This window comes from Exophiala aquamarina (genome assembly GCF_000709125.1).
Source record: "Exophiala aquamarina CBS 119918 chromosome Unknown aczIA-supercont1.4, whole genome shotgun sequence".
Taxonomy (NCBI): Eukaryota; Fungi; Ascomycota; class Eurotiomycetes; order Chaetothyriales; family Herpotrichiellaceae; genus Exophiala; species Exophiala aquamarina.
The window spans coordinates 2,065,622-2,080,407 of NW_013550584.1; the positions used below are offsets into that span (position 1 = coordinate 2,065,622).

The following is a 14,786-nucleotide window of genomic DNA, read 5'->3' on the forward strand; positions in this document are numbered from 1 at the left end:
TTTTGACTTCTAGACCGGAGAAGAGCTGAGATCACCGAACCGTGGGGTCTGGCGCAGTGGCACAAGGTGAAACCTCCAGGACTCAGATATGTAGTCGACAGACGTCAACCAATATAGGGTGCTCTGCCCATGACAAAAGTTGCAATCATGCAAACAAGTGACGAACAGCGTCAACCTAGTCCTGCAGGCTTTCTTAGGTTGCAGCTTTGCTCGCGAACCCTGGCGAAAAGCCTATTGTGAGAGGAAATGTCGTTTCAAAAACAAAGCTTGCTCGATTTGTGCGCAGAACGGAGCAAAAGACTTCAATGACAGATCAAGAACCACCTCAAAAGGGCCTTTTTGCTGTGGTAGCATTTTCAAATCACTTACTGGGAATACCGCCACCCAGTCCAGCTGTTTCACTCTCACCGCCGACTCCTGTCCCGAGGTTTAGTATATATATGCGTAATTCCCTTGACTACACCCTCAATCACCTACGACTGGTGGCCTTGTGCAGATGAGGTTTATACATTCTTTGTTTGGCATGAGGAGCACTCAGCCTTGCTGACTAAGTAGATAGCCTGGAGTTTGGCTTCTTCTATCTTCGACCACGAACGACCATGTCTCAGTCTCCATTCAAACGAGACGGTCCATCGCATATATATAATGAGTGAAATATTGAAGCAAATTGGTGCCATTCATATTTAGTTGAGTCTCTTGTGCACTGAGCCCAACCCATTGTTAAGGGTAGTGGCAAACGTGCAAAATAATGCTGTCAGCAAGCCCCTGACCAACAATAATTACCCTCACCAGCGACGAACTTTCAGCTCCTGTACCCAATCTATCTCCGATCTAGGTACAGTCCAACGCCAGCAACCAATCGCCTCGTAGACATGCCCACCCACGCAAAACCCAAAAAACGAAAGCGGCGTACATGGGTCGAGATCTCCAACGAAGCACAGGAGCACCGCCGTGCCAGCATCGATCGAGTACGACCTTCTCTGCCTGACCGTCCATGGCCAGCGTTGTCGTCAAAGAATGCGATGAACATACCGGAGATTTTTCTCGACCCATTCGAGACCAGCATTACCCAGATGCTTCCGGAGGAGCTCGTGGCAATGCTCGCGAAAGGCGACGTGACTGCCAAAGCGGCGACCAATGCGTTCCTCCGTCGAGCAGCGCTTGCGCAGAGAGTGGTGCGTTCATTGCAGACTTCTACATAACCCCAATCCTCGATCAGCTACTAGTATATATAGAAGACCTCCAGAAATCTAACGGAACCAGACCAACTGCATCACGGAGCTACTACCCGAACGGGCCCTCACCCGTGCAGAATCCCTCGACGAGTTCTACACGCAACACAAACGCCCCATCGGCCCATTGCACGGCCTGCCCATCAGCGTCAAGGAGCACCTTGGGATGAAAGGCCTCCGGCTGAGCGCTGGGTACTGTGCATGGTGGGACAACGTCGCGTCAGACGATGCCCACGTGCTCAAGATCCTATGGGATGCTGGGGCTGTCTTCTATGCCCGCACCACGGAGCCGCAGAGCATGATGCACCTCGAGACGCATAGTAACTTGTACGGCGTCACGGTTTGTCCGTACAATACGGATCTTTCGGCGGGCGGGAGCTCGGGTGGTGAGGGTGCTTTGATCGCGATGAGAGGGAGTTGCTTGGGGATTGGGACTGATGTTGGAGGTGGGTGCTTCATCTCGTCAGTTTGTTTCGCCTTTCACTCTGTCCCTTTTACTTGACCCGACGCCTGGGTCGCAACCACAAATCAGGATTGCTGAAGCGAATGACCAACCAGGAAGCATTCGTAACCCAGCCGCCAACAATGGGATCTACGGATTCAAGCCCACAGGTTTCCGCATCCCAACCGATGGATGGTCTTCCATCGCCGCCGGAGCAGACTGTGTGATTAGCTGCATCGGGCCCCTGAGTACCTCACTCGCGGGCCTATCGCTCTTCATGCGAGTAGTCATCTCCGCCAAACCATGGCTCACTGAACCGGCCCTGATCCCGATGCCATGGAACCAAGAAGTTGCCATCAAATCGACCACGCGCCTCAAGATCGGGATCATGATGCATGACAACATCGTCCTCCCACACCCACCCATAACACGCGCTCTGTCGACCTTGTCAGAAAAGCTGTTCTCCACTCCCAACATCACGGTGGTCCCCTGGCAACCACACCTGCATGACGAGGCCTGGGCGATTCTGTCTAGCCTGTACTATCCGGACGGCGGCGCGGCAGACCTCGAAGTCATGGCCGAGAGCGGCGAGCCGCTCCTGCCGCTCACGGATTGGATCCTCAATGAGAACCCCTGCGTCAAGACCCTCTCCCTGCAGCAGTTGTCCTACTGGGTCGAAGAGCGGGAGGAGTATCGGAGCGAGTATGCTGCTGTGTGGAACAAGACCGGTGCGACGAAGACGACGGGGGATGCAGTCGATGATACCGTCCATGCCATCCTCTGCCCCGTGGGACCCAGCGTCGCCAATCGCCTGAACACCGCGAAGTACTGGGGCTACACCGCAGTGTGGAACCTCCTGGATTACCCAGCTGTGTCGTTTCCCGTGGATAAAGTTGATCGAGAACTCGATCGAGCGTATCCTAGAGAGGAGTTCATGAGTGGTGCCGACGAGCAGAACTGGAAGTTATGTAAGTTCCTTCCTTTTTGGGCCTTTACTCTGAGACCTGTTCTCTTGACTTTGGTTCGAAGAGGGTCTATTGCAACAAAGTTCACAAAGCTGCTGACCGCATTCCTTCTCGCGATAACAGACAACGATCACCCAGAAGAATTCCACGGCGTCCCTGTGAGTCTGCAGCTGGTGGGACGGCGGTTCGAAGACGAGAAGGTCCTGGCTGTGCTGGAGTATCTCCATGCCGTGGCGAAGCTGCCACTTTGTCAGTTTCCTTGATTGGTTGTCGTGTCGATGGCCGGCTAGTGTTGTTGAGAACGATGGCGAGGGAGAGGGATAGGGAGGGGTAGAGGCTGGGGAATGAGGAGTTCGTGAACACGATGTTGTGAATATAGTTTGGATATTTACACACTTCTGCCGCTTCCGCCTGCAAAGCTAACTAGCAGTTAGCGTGTTCCCGGCCACTTCTACAATACATACATATGTGCAAATAGACCCGCCAATCATTTTCGAAAAACACACGCATTCCGTTTCCCCTCCTTTGCCCGATCTCCCTCGAGACGCATTTTGATCTGCATGAAAGCGACCGCGTGATGTGTGCATACAGCCAACCGAAGTTCCCCTCCCAATCAATAGATATACGGGATGATCCTCCAGGGCACGATCTTGCAGTAGCGCTCCCAGTCCTTGCCGTACTTCTTGCGGCATTTCTCCTCGTCACGCCGTTCACGATGCACGAGAAGCACGCCGAAGTAGATGATGTAGAAATACGTGAACACCATGCCCCAGGCGCGTGCGGGGCCCTGCTCGACCTCGGAGGTGACGTTACCGGTGACAGGATTCTGGTAGTTGTGGATGAGATAGCCCGCGATGCCGGTGGGCAGGCAGTAGCTGAAGGACATGATCCAGTCGCCGAAGTAGTTGATGTGGCGGGCGCGTCCCCACCAGCCGGAGACAATGAGCTTGGATCCGTTTTCGGTGGAGATGGACTCGAGGTGGGCGACGCGCGGGTCGCTGGGGTCCGTCCGGAAGCGGTTCTTCTCGTTGTTGGCCGAGCGGAAGATGTAGTAGCCCACGCCTTGGAAGGCGAGGACGCCGGCGATGCCCTGCAGGCCGAGGCTCAGGGGGTAGACGGCTAGGTAGCGTGCCTGCAGGCTGTAGAGGGCGGGCAGCCAGGCGATGTCGCCAAAGGCGAGCATGAAGCCGAAGCCGTCGTTGATCACGTCGATCGTTGTCAGGATGGCGGGTTCCATGTACAGCCCGTCGAGGACGTAAAGCATCTGGAAAGCGGTGATCATGACGATTGAGTCGGTTATGTAGCCGTTGATTCTGTATTGGTGGGCGATGAAGGCGAGGTCGAGGACAATGTAGCCTATCAAGCCGGGGCGCATCTCATTGAAGAGTTTGATGTCAATGGTTTGGCCTCCGACAATTGGGATGGCGGAGGGAATGGTGATACGGGGGTTCATCTCGCGGCCGATGAAGAAGTCGTAGATGATGTTGCCCGAAGAGCCGCCCGGGGCTAACTCCCTGTGCGTTGGATTGGGTTTCCCCGGGTGAGGAATGGTGAAGGACGCGAGGTAGCAATAGATGGATTGGATGATGGAGATGATCAGAGCGGCCGTCTGGATTTGTAGGAGGTTGTCCCAGCAGTAGGTCCACACCACGAAGTCTGCGCCATGGGTTGCCGTTCCAGCGGCGAGACCGGCTAGGATCAGAACGGCGGTGTTGAATGAGTTGAACTTGTAGTGGTGTCTGCCTCCGTTTTTCAAGATTGTGCCTTCAGTTTCCTCGCCTGGAAGAACGAGTTGCAGGACGACGAGAAGGCCATAGTATGCACAAACCCACCCGAAGACGTTGAGATCGAACAGCCCTGCCAATCCGGTGCCGGCCAGCTCTGTCTGTGCCAGAAGCTTCTCCCAAGTCAAGGTCCTTGGATCGAGGAGGGCGGGCACAGGACATCCTGTGACATCGTTGCAGAACAGAATACTGGCGTAGATGAGGATGGGGAGACCGAACGTCAAGGCCGTGGCACCGGGGCTAGAAAGGAAGGTTAGATTGGATCAATGAATGGAATGCACAATTACAGATTGAACTTACGGTCCGAAAAACTCGTAGGAGTGTTTCTCTGATTTGGTTGCGACGGTCATTTTGGGCGCGAGAGACGACAAGGAAGAACACGTCTTGCTGGGGGCAGAAGGCGACAACGAGAAATGGAGGAGACAGGGCCTCTCTAGGACAAAGGAGTGACAATCTTGAAGTATCAATACGCTAGAATGAGTGGTTGTTTACTGTACATCATGAGCAGGGTGAGAACATGAACATGGTGGGACAGTGGGCGCAGACACGCGCGGTACGAATGGACTTCCTCGGGATTGGTGGTGGCCGAAATTTCCAAAGTCATGATGCCACTTTTCTCGTGTTCCTCGGATCTCCAGATTCCAGGTCGCGCGTTCCGCGCAGCAATGTCATTGACGGTTTAATTGGTGCGCTTCTATTTAACCATACCCCACAGATCCAGATGACAAGATGCAAGGCCCGATACCGAATGCGAAGAAATATTGCAAATATATACGAGCATGTCGTACGACTACCACCGGATCCATAAGTAACCAAATCAACACCAAAGCTATGCCCAGCCTTCAATAACATCTTCGTTTCCGCGATCTACATATCAGTGTGTCATGCTTCACTTCCATCATCGTTGCGAGGCGGTGTCATCGGAAGAATCACCAACCCTGAGAGGATCCCCACCGCCGCGATGCTCCACCATCCGGCTGCCGAACCTCCCTTGCTGTAGAGAAATCCGGCTAGAGGTGGAGCAAATGTTCGCGCGCCTGATGATGCTGCCATCGCCAGTCCATTGACTTGTCCCAGCATGGACGAGGAGGGAGTTGCGTTCTTCAACAGGATCAACAGGCAGGGATAGATCACAATGAGACAAAAGTTGTTCATGATTAGATCCACATAGATGGCTCCCACCAACGCTGTGCCCGACAGTGCTGTTAAGAATGGAACAGCCGCGTGGGTGAGAGGGACGAGTATGGTCAGCCAGATAAAAGACTTCCACACCCCGACTCGGCCCACAAACGGTGCGAAAATGAAGCCTTGAATAACTAATGAAGCGAAGCCATTTACGGACAGGAACGTGCCCACATTGCGAACCGTGTATCCAAGACCGCCCCGGAAATCCAGACCTGCACAGTCGGGTACGTCGATGAAGAAGACCGGTAAGAGGGAGGAATACGCCATCTGGTAATACGCCATAAGGATAAGTTGGATGATCAAGAGTCTCACTTCACGAGTCCAAGGACTTGAACTTGAACTTGACGTGGACGATTCTTCGTCTTCATCATCACTGATGGCACTTGAGTTTCGCCTTAGTTCATTTGTGTCAGGAAAGATGGGCAAAATACCGCCGGCTGTGCTGGCTGAGATTGTAGATATCCTGCGAAGATCGGCTGTAGTACCGGTTGTGAGAGGCATATTGGTGCCGAGCAACGAAGGTCGTCGATTGGTGTTGATACTGGCCATATCCGGCTCATTGCCGCGCCGGGCGTGCTCGGTGCTTCGGCTCGAGCGTAAAGGTGTTCGTTCATCGGGACTCGCCGTGGGTGAGGCTCCCTGTACAGGGGCTTTTGCACGAACAGGAACATTTGTCTCCTTGAGAAAGATGGCGCCTACTAAGATGGTCAAAGCAATGTAGATGGCGGCCACTAGATTTGGTAGAAGGTACGGGTATTGTCCGAATAGGCCACCCGGAGGGAATACGGAAGGATAGTTCTTCGCAGGCTGAGCAAGATAGCCGCCCATGGCAGAACCGATGATGGAACCGGCAGACCAGACGAACGGCATCACACTGTATGCGCGTGCTGCAAATCCAAAGTAACAGTCAGCTCGAGCACTTCCTGGTGTCGATGGAGGGTACCCACGCTCATGCTCTGGTCTTTTGCACATTTCTGCCACCATGGTTTGAATAACAGCAACATTACCATTCAGGAGGCCACCAATGACTCGAGCTCCCAGGGCAAGCCAGTAGTTCTTTGCGAAACCAAATACCAGACTTGATAGTGCCGTACCTGCAAGGCCGAAGAGGACGACTGGCTTCCGCCCAATCCGATCGCTCAGGGAGCCCCAGCTCATGGCCGTGCAGGCCTCGGCCAAAGCAAAAGCAGAGACCATTAGGCCAGCGTAAAAGGCGGCATTGGCCTCATCATCTGTTCGTACATCCTGGACGAAGACGTAGATGTAGGCTAGGATGGACGTAAAAGCAATGGGTTCCGCAAATCGACACAGGCCTGGCAGGAAGTCAGTATGACTGAAGGAGAACGGTGTGGTAGGAGCAAACCTAGGACGAATAATTGCTGTGCTGGAAACTTGTCGTCCTCATTCTCCACCGAGGATTGCGGTGAAGGAGCCATGTCAATGGCACAGCCTGGGAGGGGACAAGATAACTAGATGATGGCTACAGCAACCTCATGCACTCCTGCCGCCTGCTGTCTACTAAGTACTGACCCAAACTGGCACGGCCTGTGATGTAATCTTGATAACATAGGAAGTACAGCGACATACCAAGCTAAGTGGTGGCATAGAGGAAGCTTCAATTCAAGGTGGGGGAACGGTAGGATCACCCCGCAAGATGAAAGTATCATATTCCGGTCCAGAAATGTACTGGGATGAACCCTACAGTTTAGCTATTTCCTGGGTCGTTGACTTACTCAGGATGGAGTACGGGTAGTTGTGCCATCGTAGCTATGGAGTGCTGTCGTGGACTGGTGGTAGTACTGCATGACTAGCTGATCATGTACCGATTCAACACGGGACACTGTCCAGAAGGACCCATCCGTGAGGTTCTGATATGGGAGACGGTGGGAACGGGCACATGAATACGAGAGCACACGGGCAAGTCTAAAGCATGCGCAACAGAATGACCATCACTCCATAAATCTATACATAAACAATGTGTCGAGCACCGAATCTATTGAATCTTGAATTCGAAGGATGCAGCGCCAAGTCCCCAGGTTCCCCGATCTTCCATTCACAGCGTGAGGCTCCTTCCAGTTGAGCGCCTGTGAAGTTTGGCCCCCGACATGCTCGTCCAGGCATCCACTGTTATGCGCGCCGTCCACCGCCGCCCACTCCATCTACTGCCATCTACTGCCATCCACTCCTGAGTCCCGCCATGCTCTCTCTACTCGTCAGTCCAAATTATATCCACCCCCTGCATACACCAAGTGCAAAGGACAGAGGCACTCTGGCGGTGGACGACGTACTCCGTACTCCGTGCCGAGTAATCATATCCTCTCCTGCTGGTTCCAATTAGAATTCCATCCTCACGGCACTTGAAGCACATCGCGGTCTGCTTACCCGCACCCGCATCCGTGCTGGACTGTTACTGTCACCTACAGTGTACCTGATCACAAGCCCCAATCCCTTTCCTCTCATCTTTTTTCTACAGGCTACCATCAAACACCACCTCCCATTCCTTACATCTATTCTTCAACAAAGCCACTCTTTCTCTCGACTGGCACTCTCACTCACTGCCGACTTCCTTTGCCAACCAATACCAATCGCGCACCCTGCTGCGCGGCGTCTCCTTGCCGGTTCAAGAAGCATCACAGACTACCTGACACTCTCCCGTTTCTCGAATTCAACTGCCGAACACGCAAATGCATTTCCCATCAACAACCCTGCTTCTCCTCTCTATATACTCCTCCTCCACCCTTGCTTCAACCGATGCCAAACCTATTACCAAACCCTGTACTATTTATTCTCCTGCCACTGGCTCCTTCTTCGACCTGCGCCCTTTACAATTGAAAACAGACGGCACCAAATACCAGTCTGCTTCTAATGAATCCTATCATGCCAAAGGCTACGATTATCCCTCCAATTTCACCATCAATTTCTGTGGCCCTGTCGTGGAATCTCTCGACGATGTAGAGGGCATTTCTTCCTCCAAAATCGCAAATGTTTCGGCATTTTACAGGGACAGTCGAGGCGATGTCTATAGCATAGGCCAGCAGAACGACCAGCTAATGTTTCGTGGGAAGAAGCTGCTGCTGAACTACACTCAAGGCTCTCCGTGCCCTGACCTCGACGAAGATGGACTTCCTCTAGACCCAGACTTGGTCCCAAGAAAGACCCATAACCGCCGCAAGTCGACCCTCTTCTCCTTCATCTGCGATACCTCTCCCCTCCTGTCAGGCCGCCCTGCTATCTCTTTCCTCGGCTCTCCCGACCACTGCACCTACATTTTTGAGGTCCGCTCGCGATATTCTTGTGGCGGCACAACACAATCGGAAGAGAAAGGCACCCTTGGTCCTGGAGGAGTCTTTGGTGTCATTCTTGGTATTGCACTTCTCGTCTACCTCATTGGTGGTGTCGTCTACCAAAGGAATGTCATGCACCAGAGAGGCTGGCGTCAATTGCCCAACTATGCTGTCTGGGCGGGCTTGTTCGGTTTCATCTCTGTATGTACTCCCGCTTTCGTCTTCCCCGCCTTTGGTCATATGTCCTCTATTTACTTTGTCTGTCACTATTCTGTGCCACGCGCCATTCCTTACCAAACTTCGTGTTTAATTTAGAACCCTGTGTCCGTTTCCACTCGTCGAAAGCGTCGTGTCACGGATGCAAGAGATCCATGGCAGCCCTCATCCATCTACAAATCCGACATACCCTGACTTGACATCTTGCTCCATTGAAAACTCAAATCCAATCCAATCCAACACCCTTGAAACTGACATTTTATTTCTGCGCATCAAGGACATGTTCGTCATCCTCTTTTCCTCGTGTACCCAACGAATGCCCGATCGAGTTACCGAACTCTTTGCCGGTCGAAGAGGCTATCATCGCGTGGGCACCAATGACCACCATAGTGCTCCCGGACGAAATCGGACGCCCGAGGACGAGAACAGGTTGATCGATCAGCTTGATGAAGAGTGGGAAGATTGAGCAGGCCAACTCCCAAGGACATATACAATGTCCCTGGGCGCGCGAAGCGATATGTCGTTCACGTAGAAATCTACCACACAACAATGAGCTGGCTGCCATCTTGTATCCGAAAAGAGCATCCTTTCCCATCCGTTTGCTCATTCAACAATGCTTTATATACTCCCCCAAAGGGATTTTCAACAAAATATGTGAAGAACGAAGATCCTCCGAACTTTTTACACTCTGTATCATGTGCGGGTATATTCACATTCCGCATCACATGTCACATATCGGCCAAGTCGCAATCTCACGTCTGCTCCCGGAATCCACCAACGTCACTGCCCGCACCACCGGCAGCCGGACCAGCAAGGTCACCTAGATCCATGCCGTCTAGCGCCGTTCCGCCGTAATCCTCCATGTTTCCATAACTCGGCGGCTCAATGTTGAATGGAAGCAGCCACGCCGAAGAACTCGTGTCCATCATTCCACTATGCATGTCTCCGTACCCACCGAACCCACCCATGTCGATCCCCTCCCATGGATTACTGCTCGAGCCGAAGTGGCCACCCATTGAGGGAGATTGCTCGTTCAGCGCCCCTGTGCCGCCGTGCGTCGAGGCATTGGAAGGATCGAGCCCCGCGTATGCGCCGAATACCATCTGCCGGTCGATTTCCGGGAGCGCCGACGCAAAGGGGAATGCGGATGCGTTGTAGTTGTATGGGTCGTTGGGACCTTGTTGGTTTTGTTGTTGGCCGCCTGAGAATTGAGGCGTATGGTATAGCGTGGGGGAGGTGATGTCAAAGTCGGAAGGGTTGAACGGATGTGTTAGATTGAGGTTCAGATCTGTTCCCGTCGGTGTCGTTACCGGGATCAATATGCCTGGTTGGGATTGTTGTCCCTGTTGTTGTTGAAGTTGAAGTTGTTGCTGCTGCTGTTGGCGTTGAGCGTCCGATGACGATGATAGCCCTCCTCCGCCACCTGCGCCACCAGACGAAGAAGCAGAAGCATTGCCACCTGCTCCTCCCGCTCCCGTAGTTGTAGCCGTAGCGCCTTTCTTGTTCTCAGCGACACTCTTCCCCCTCTTTCTTGCGACCTTTTTGCCTCTTGCACCCCCGGGTCCACCCCCCTGGCCAGCACCAGGCCCATCCTCGCCTTTGCTGGGCGGACTCAGGCTCGCGAAGAACTCCTCGACGGACTGCAGATCGCTGCGCTGCGACATGACCGCGTCCGCCGTGCCCGCCTCCCGCCGGTACTCCAGGTGCGACTTCTCCCACTCGCTCTCGCTCACCCCGTGCGGGTACTTATCGAACCAGTCGCCGTACTGGAACATCGCTTTGTTGGATCCGGACGAGGAGCTAGCGTTGTGGCCTCCTGCGGCGTTGTTGGCCTTGTCGCCGGCGGAGGAGGCGAGGCCGGGGGTTTCGCTGCGTGAGGGCGGGTTTGTTGATGGTGCGGTCGTGGTGCCGCCGAGGGGCAGCCCGTCAAGGTCCATTAGTGTCTGGCTCCCTGCGGCGGAGGGCCGGCGGAGGAGAGACGATGGGAGCTGCTGCTGGCCCCCGCCGCGGCTGAGAGGTCGGGACGGGCCCCCGCCGCCATGCCGTAGCGAGGCGTCCGCAAACGCGCGGTAGATGTCCTTGACGCTCTCGGCCATGTAGTGGAACATGCCCCAGTAGCGCTTCATGCGCGTGAGGTACTTGTAATTGTGGCGCAGGTTCTCCTTGCTCGAGGCCTCGAGGCTCGCGTTCTTGCTGAAGATGCCCCACACGTGCACCGTCGCGGCCGCGTACGCGCAGTAGCCCGCGAACGGCACCGTCATCGTGTGGCCCGTCGAGTCCGAGATGAGCTTCGAGATGAGTGCGGCGGACTCGATCACCGTGTTGGCGGAATTGGTGAGGAACGGTTTCGGCATCCCGGCGGCGGTGAAGTGCTGGTGGTGTTGGTGTGGGCGGTGCGACGGGGTCGTTGGGATGGCGAAACGGTGGAGGAAGAGGGATGCTTGTGCGAGCACGATGTGCAGGAAGATGAATTGGTTGGCGAGCCGCTCGGAGACATGCGTTGCCAGGTTGTCGGTGTTGTAGCTGATGTGTTCAGGAAGGGAGGCTTTGAGTTGTTGGATCTGTCGCTGGAGCGTGGCGAATTGAGACAAGGGGTCCCAGATGGAGTGCGGATCCTTTTCTTTCCCGCCTAGGTTGAGGTATTTAACGATCCGTTTCCAGAGCACGACACCACGAACGATATATGCCGCCACGCCCATGTTGGCCTTGGCTTCCGCGGCGGCGTCGTTGTTGGCGCCGGCGTTGAGCGAGGATTTGTTGTTCGCCATCGGCACGTTTCCGTATAGGTCTTCTGTCGTGCCTGGGACTTCCATCTGGAAATGTGATTCTTGAATGGGTAGTTGGATCTGATAGTAGTCTTCGTTGAGGAATGATGGTCGCTCGGTCCCGGACGAGTTGAACGTGTCCATCAGATAGCATGCCCACATTGTTCTTCGGCGAATCTCGCGATCCGTAAATGACAACTCGGGCGGTTTGGGCCCTTTCTTGCTCGAGTCGTTGGAGTTGACGATTTGGTTGCGGCCCAGCGGGTCGTGATCGAGTTCTCGGTGTAGTTGCAAGGCATAGCCCATCCGCATGGCCTGGCCTCCGAAAGACCAGGACAACCCACCTTCGCATGTGCCAAAATAGTGCAGCCCCAGCATCAACATTGCGGTAAGGATGGTGATGTTGGGTTCATAGTGGCGTTTCTCTACGATGCGTCTAGCAGGTGTGGCCCATTGTTCCCCACGGAGAAATGCCGGCTCGGTGCTCACTTGGGGATGAGTTGAAAATCGGGCTGATATGGCACAGACGGCGAGGATGAGAACTGGTGGGATGGTGCCTGCTTTCAATTTCCGCATGAAGCTGGGCTTGTGCAAGAGGAGGTAAGACTGGCCGTAGACACAATCGAAGAAGACCTCTGCCAGGTGTTCTTGGATATGCTGGGGCGGTAGTGACTCGGATCCTTCAATGAAGAGTTTATTCTCGCCTTCACGTTGCTTTCGTAATCCGGCAGTGGGATCGAGAAGGGTCGACTTCTCCTTGGTAGTTCTCCAGTCGTTGAGTTCTTGAGTGAATGCTTCATCGGCAGAACGTTTCTTGGCCTGTTCCTTGTCCTTCTTCGGCGTCTGGCCGGGCAACGGGGGCCGAACAGAAGCCCGGCCAGTGGAGCTCAAGTCAGGAAGTTCATCCTTGGGGATAACGCGGATGACGCGGTCTTCCATGCGTTTCAATCTCTTGTCCAACATGGCCATGTAGTCGGTTCTTGGCGCGGCCTTTCGAGTGGTGACTTTGTAGACACATGGGATTCTGGCTCGAAGGCAGTGTTTGCAAGCGGGCTTCTCGCCCGAGCATCGGATCTTTTTGCGGCGACAAGCGATACACGCTAATGGAAGTCGTTTGCGTTCCTTACCGGCTTTGGTCTTGAGTTCGCTCCAGGCAGGTGGTTTCTCGTCGTCGAGAGATAGGGGCAGCTTCTTGTCGTGCTCGGTGGTACTGGCGGCTTTTCTTGGCGAAGAATCAGAATTGCTGACGGCTTGATTGGCTGAATTGGTGGGAGTCCATTGATTCATTGTCGTGGGACCAAAAAGATCATGATCAAAGGCGGAGTCAATACTGGCTAAACTGGCACGATGCTGAGGACTGGGGACTCTGCCAGAAGTGTAACGAGCTTGGTCCTGGAGTGAAGCGCGGTTGGGGAAGCTCTGGGCATGACTGAGTCGAATATCTGGAGGGGCATCGATGCCACTATTGCTACTTCCATGAGGACTGCCAGCAAAAGGAAAGTTAAAATCGACGGAAATGGGCGAAGAAGCATCAAGAAAGGATGAAGATTGGGCTGGGTGTTGGCCTGGAGGGTTGATGTTGTCCATGGACATGCGGGGATGTTGGTGTTGGTGTTGAGGGCCCGGCAAGATATAGCCCGAGGAAGAAATCAAATTGTTCTGGGGGTCAGATCGAGAATAACTAGCAGATTTCGATGAGCTGGTCATATTGGCCGTTTGGTCAAGGCGCACGAGACGGCGGAGAACCGCATGTCCTCATGCAAGATGACGGTTAGAAAGGTGTGGATGGAAGATGACAAAATGAGAATCTGTGGGAGAACCGGACCGATGACCAAGAACCATGGAGCCAGTGAGGAGCCAGTCGTTAGAGCAGATCAACAGCGGGCTAAAAGAGCCTGATAGAAAATAATCAGATCATGCCGATATCATTGAAGCTGAGCAAGGATGACAAGGCTGGCGAGGTTGATGTGATGGGCAGCTAGGTGGGTGGCGGAAGAAAGCTGGAAGTCGGGGTTGATTCTAGCTTGGGTTGTGAGCCCGTGACTTGTGAGCAGCGTCGAGAGTAGAGATTACTCGTGCTTTGACCGTGTCTGTGTCTGTGTGTGGTGGCACTGTGGGTGAAGGGTGTGGATGTGGAGATCGCGTCAGAGGGGCCCCAATCCAAGTGGTGGTGGTGGAGCCGGTGGGAGGAAAGCCCCCAGTGAGGAAGACGAACCAACTAACGAATCGCCGGTTAAGTGAGTTAACAAATTAGGGGCTTAAGGAACGGCGAGGGGACCAAGCAGCTGGGGGGCAGGGGTGGTTGTGGAGGCAATGGCGACGATGGAGGAGAGGGAGACCGACACAGCGTCCCAAGGGTCCCGAGCGTCCCAAGGGCCCGGAAGGTTCTGAGAGTCGGAGGGTCGCGATCGAATCGGGCCACTGGCCGCTGGTGTTGGTGATAAACGCGCGATCTGGGAGACTGGGACCCATAAGTGAAGGGGATCTAGCCAGCACCCTTACCTAAGGTCCCCTAGACAGGGGTTCGCGGATCTTGACCTACGCCGAGGGGGCGTTTGGAGACTTGGGCCGGGGCGGGTGCGCCCTTGGAGGGTGTTTCCTGAACAGCCTAATATGGCCTGCATATGGCGTCGTTGGGTGCCTAGGTTGATCATGCACGGGTGAGCCAGGCAGGGTCGATCAATGCAATGAAGTAATGTTTCGATTTGAGAAATGACAAGGAGCTCGAGTCCTTTAATACTGAATCTCTTTGACCATGTTCTCTGTCAATCTCATGCCCAAGTTCTAGATCTCAAAGTCTTTGATATATACTTGCTTTCCTTTTGCTGAAAAGCGTCAGGCACCCATCCGTCTACCAGAACCTAAACAGGCACGCCCGTTTCAGACGGAATGCGCGCAACTGCTTAACTATGC

General features: G+C 54.2%; 5 protein-coding genes across 5 annotated transcripts; 2 read left to right on the top strand and 3 right to left on the bottom strand.

The window, feature by feature from the left end:
• Positions 1–872: 872 nt before the first annotated feature.
• Positions 873–2,902, top strand: A1O9_05850 (uncharacterized protein; the record flags this gene model as incomplete). The annotated part of the gene is made up of 4 exons (XM_013405064.1): positions 873–1,175; positions 1,264–1,682; positions 1,795–2,642; positions 2,763–2,902. The coding sequence occupies 4 exons, from the start codon at positions 873–875 to the stop codon at positions 2,900–2,902; spliced, it is 1,710 nt and encodes a 569-aa protein (XP_013260518.1).
• A 350-nt stretch (positions 2,903–3,252) lies between these two features.
• A1O9_05851 (delta14-sterol reductase) lies at positions 3,253–4,773 on the bottom strand (the record flags this gene model as incomplete). The annotated part of the gene is made up of 2 exons (XM_013405065.1): positions 3,253–4,663; positions 4,724–4,773. 2 exons carry the CDS (start codon positions 4,771–4,773, stop codon positions 3,253–3,255), a joined length of 1,461 nt encoding a protein of 486 aa, XP_013260519.1.
• A 532-nt stretch (positions 4,774–5,305) lies between these two features.
• A1O9_05852 (uncharacterized protein) lies at positions 5,306–7,044 on the bottom strand (the record flags this gene model as incomplete). Its single annotated transcript, XM_013405066.1, has 2 exons — positions 5,306–6,921; positions 6,972–7,044. 2 exons carry the CDS (start codon positions 7,042–7,044, stop codon positions 5,306–5,308), a joined length of 1,689 nt encoding a protein of 562 aa, XP_013260520.1.
• A 1,248-nt stretch (positions 7,045–8,292) lies between these two features.
• Positions 8,293–9,303, top strand: A1O9_05853 (uncharacterized protein; the record flags this gene model as incomplete). Its single annotated transcript, XM_013405067.1, has 2 exons — positions 8,293–9,093; positions 9,208–9,303. 2 exons carry the CDS (start codon positions 8,293–8,295, stop codon positions 9,301–9,303), a joined length of 897 nt encoding a protein of 298 aa, XP_013260521.1.
• Positions 9,304–9,860: 557 nt separating this feature from the next.
• On the bottom strand, positions 9,861–13,580 carry A1O9_05854 (uncharacterized protein; the record flags this gene model as incomplete). Its single annotated transcript, XM_013405068.1, has 1 exon — positions 9,861–13,580. One exon carries the CDS (start codon positions 13,578–13,580, stop codon positions 9,861–9,863), a length of 3,720 nt encoding a protein of 1,239 aa, XP_013260522.1.
• Positions 13,581–14,786: the final 1,206 nt, after the last annotated feature.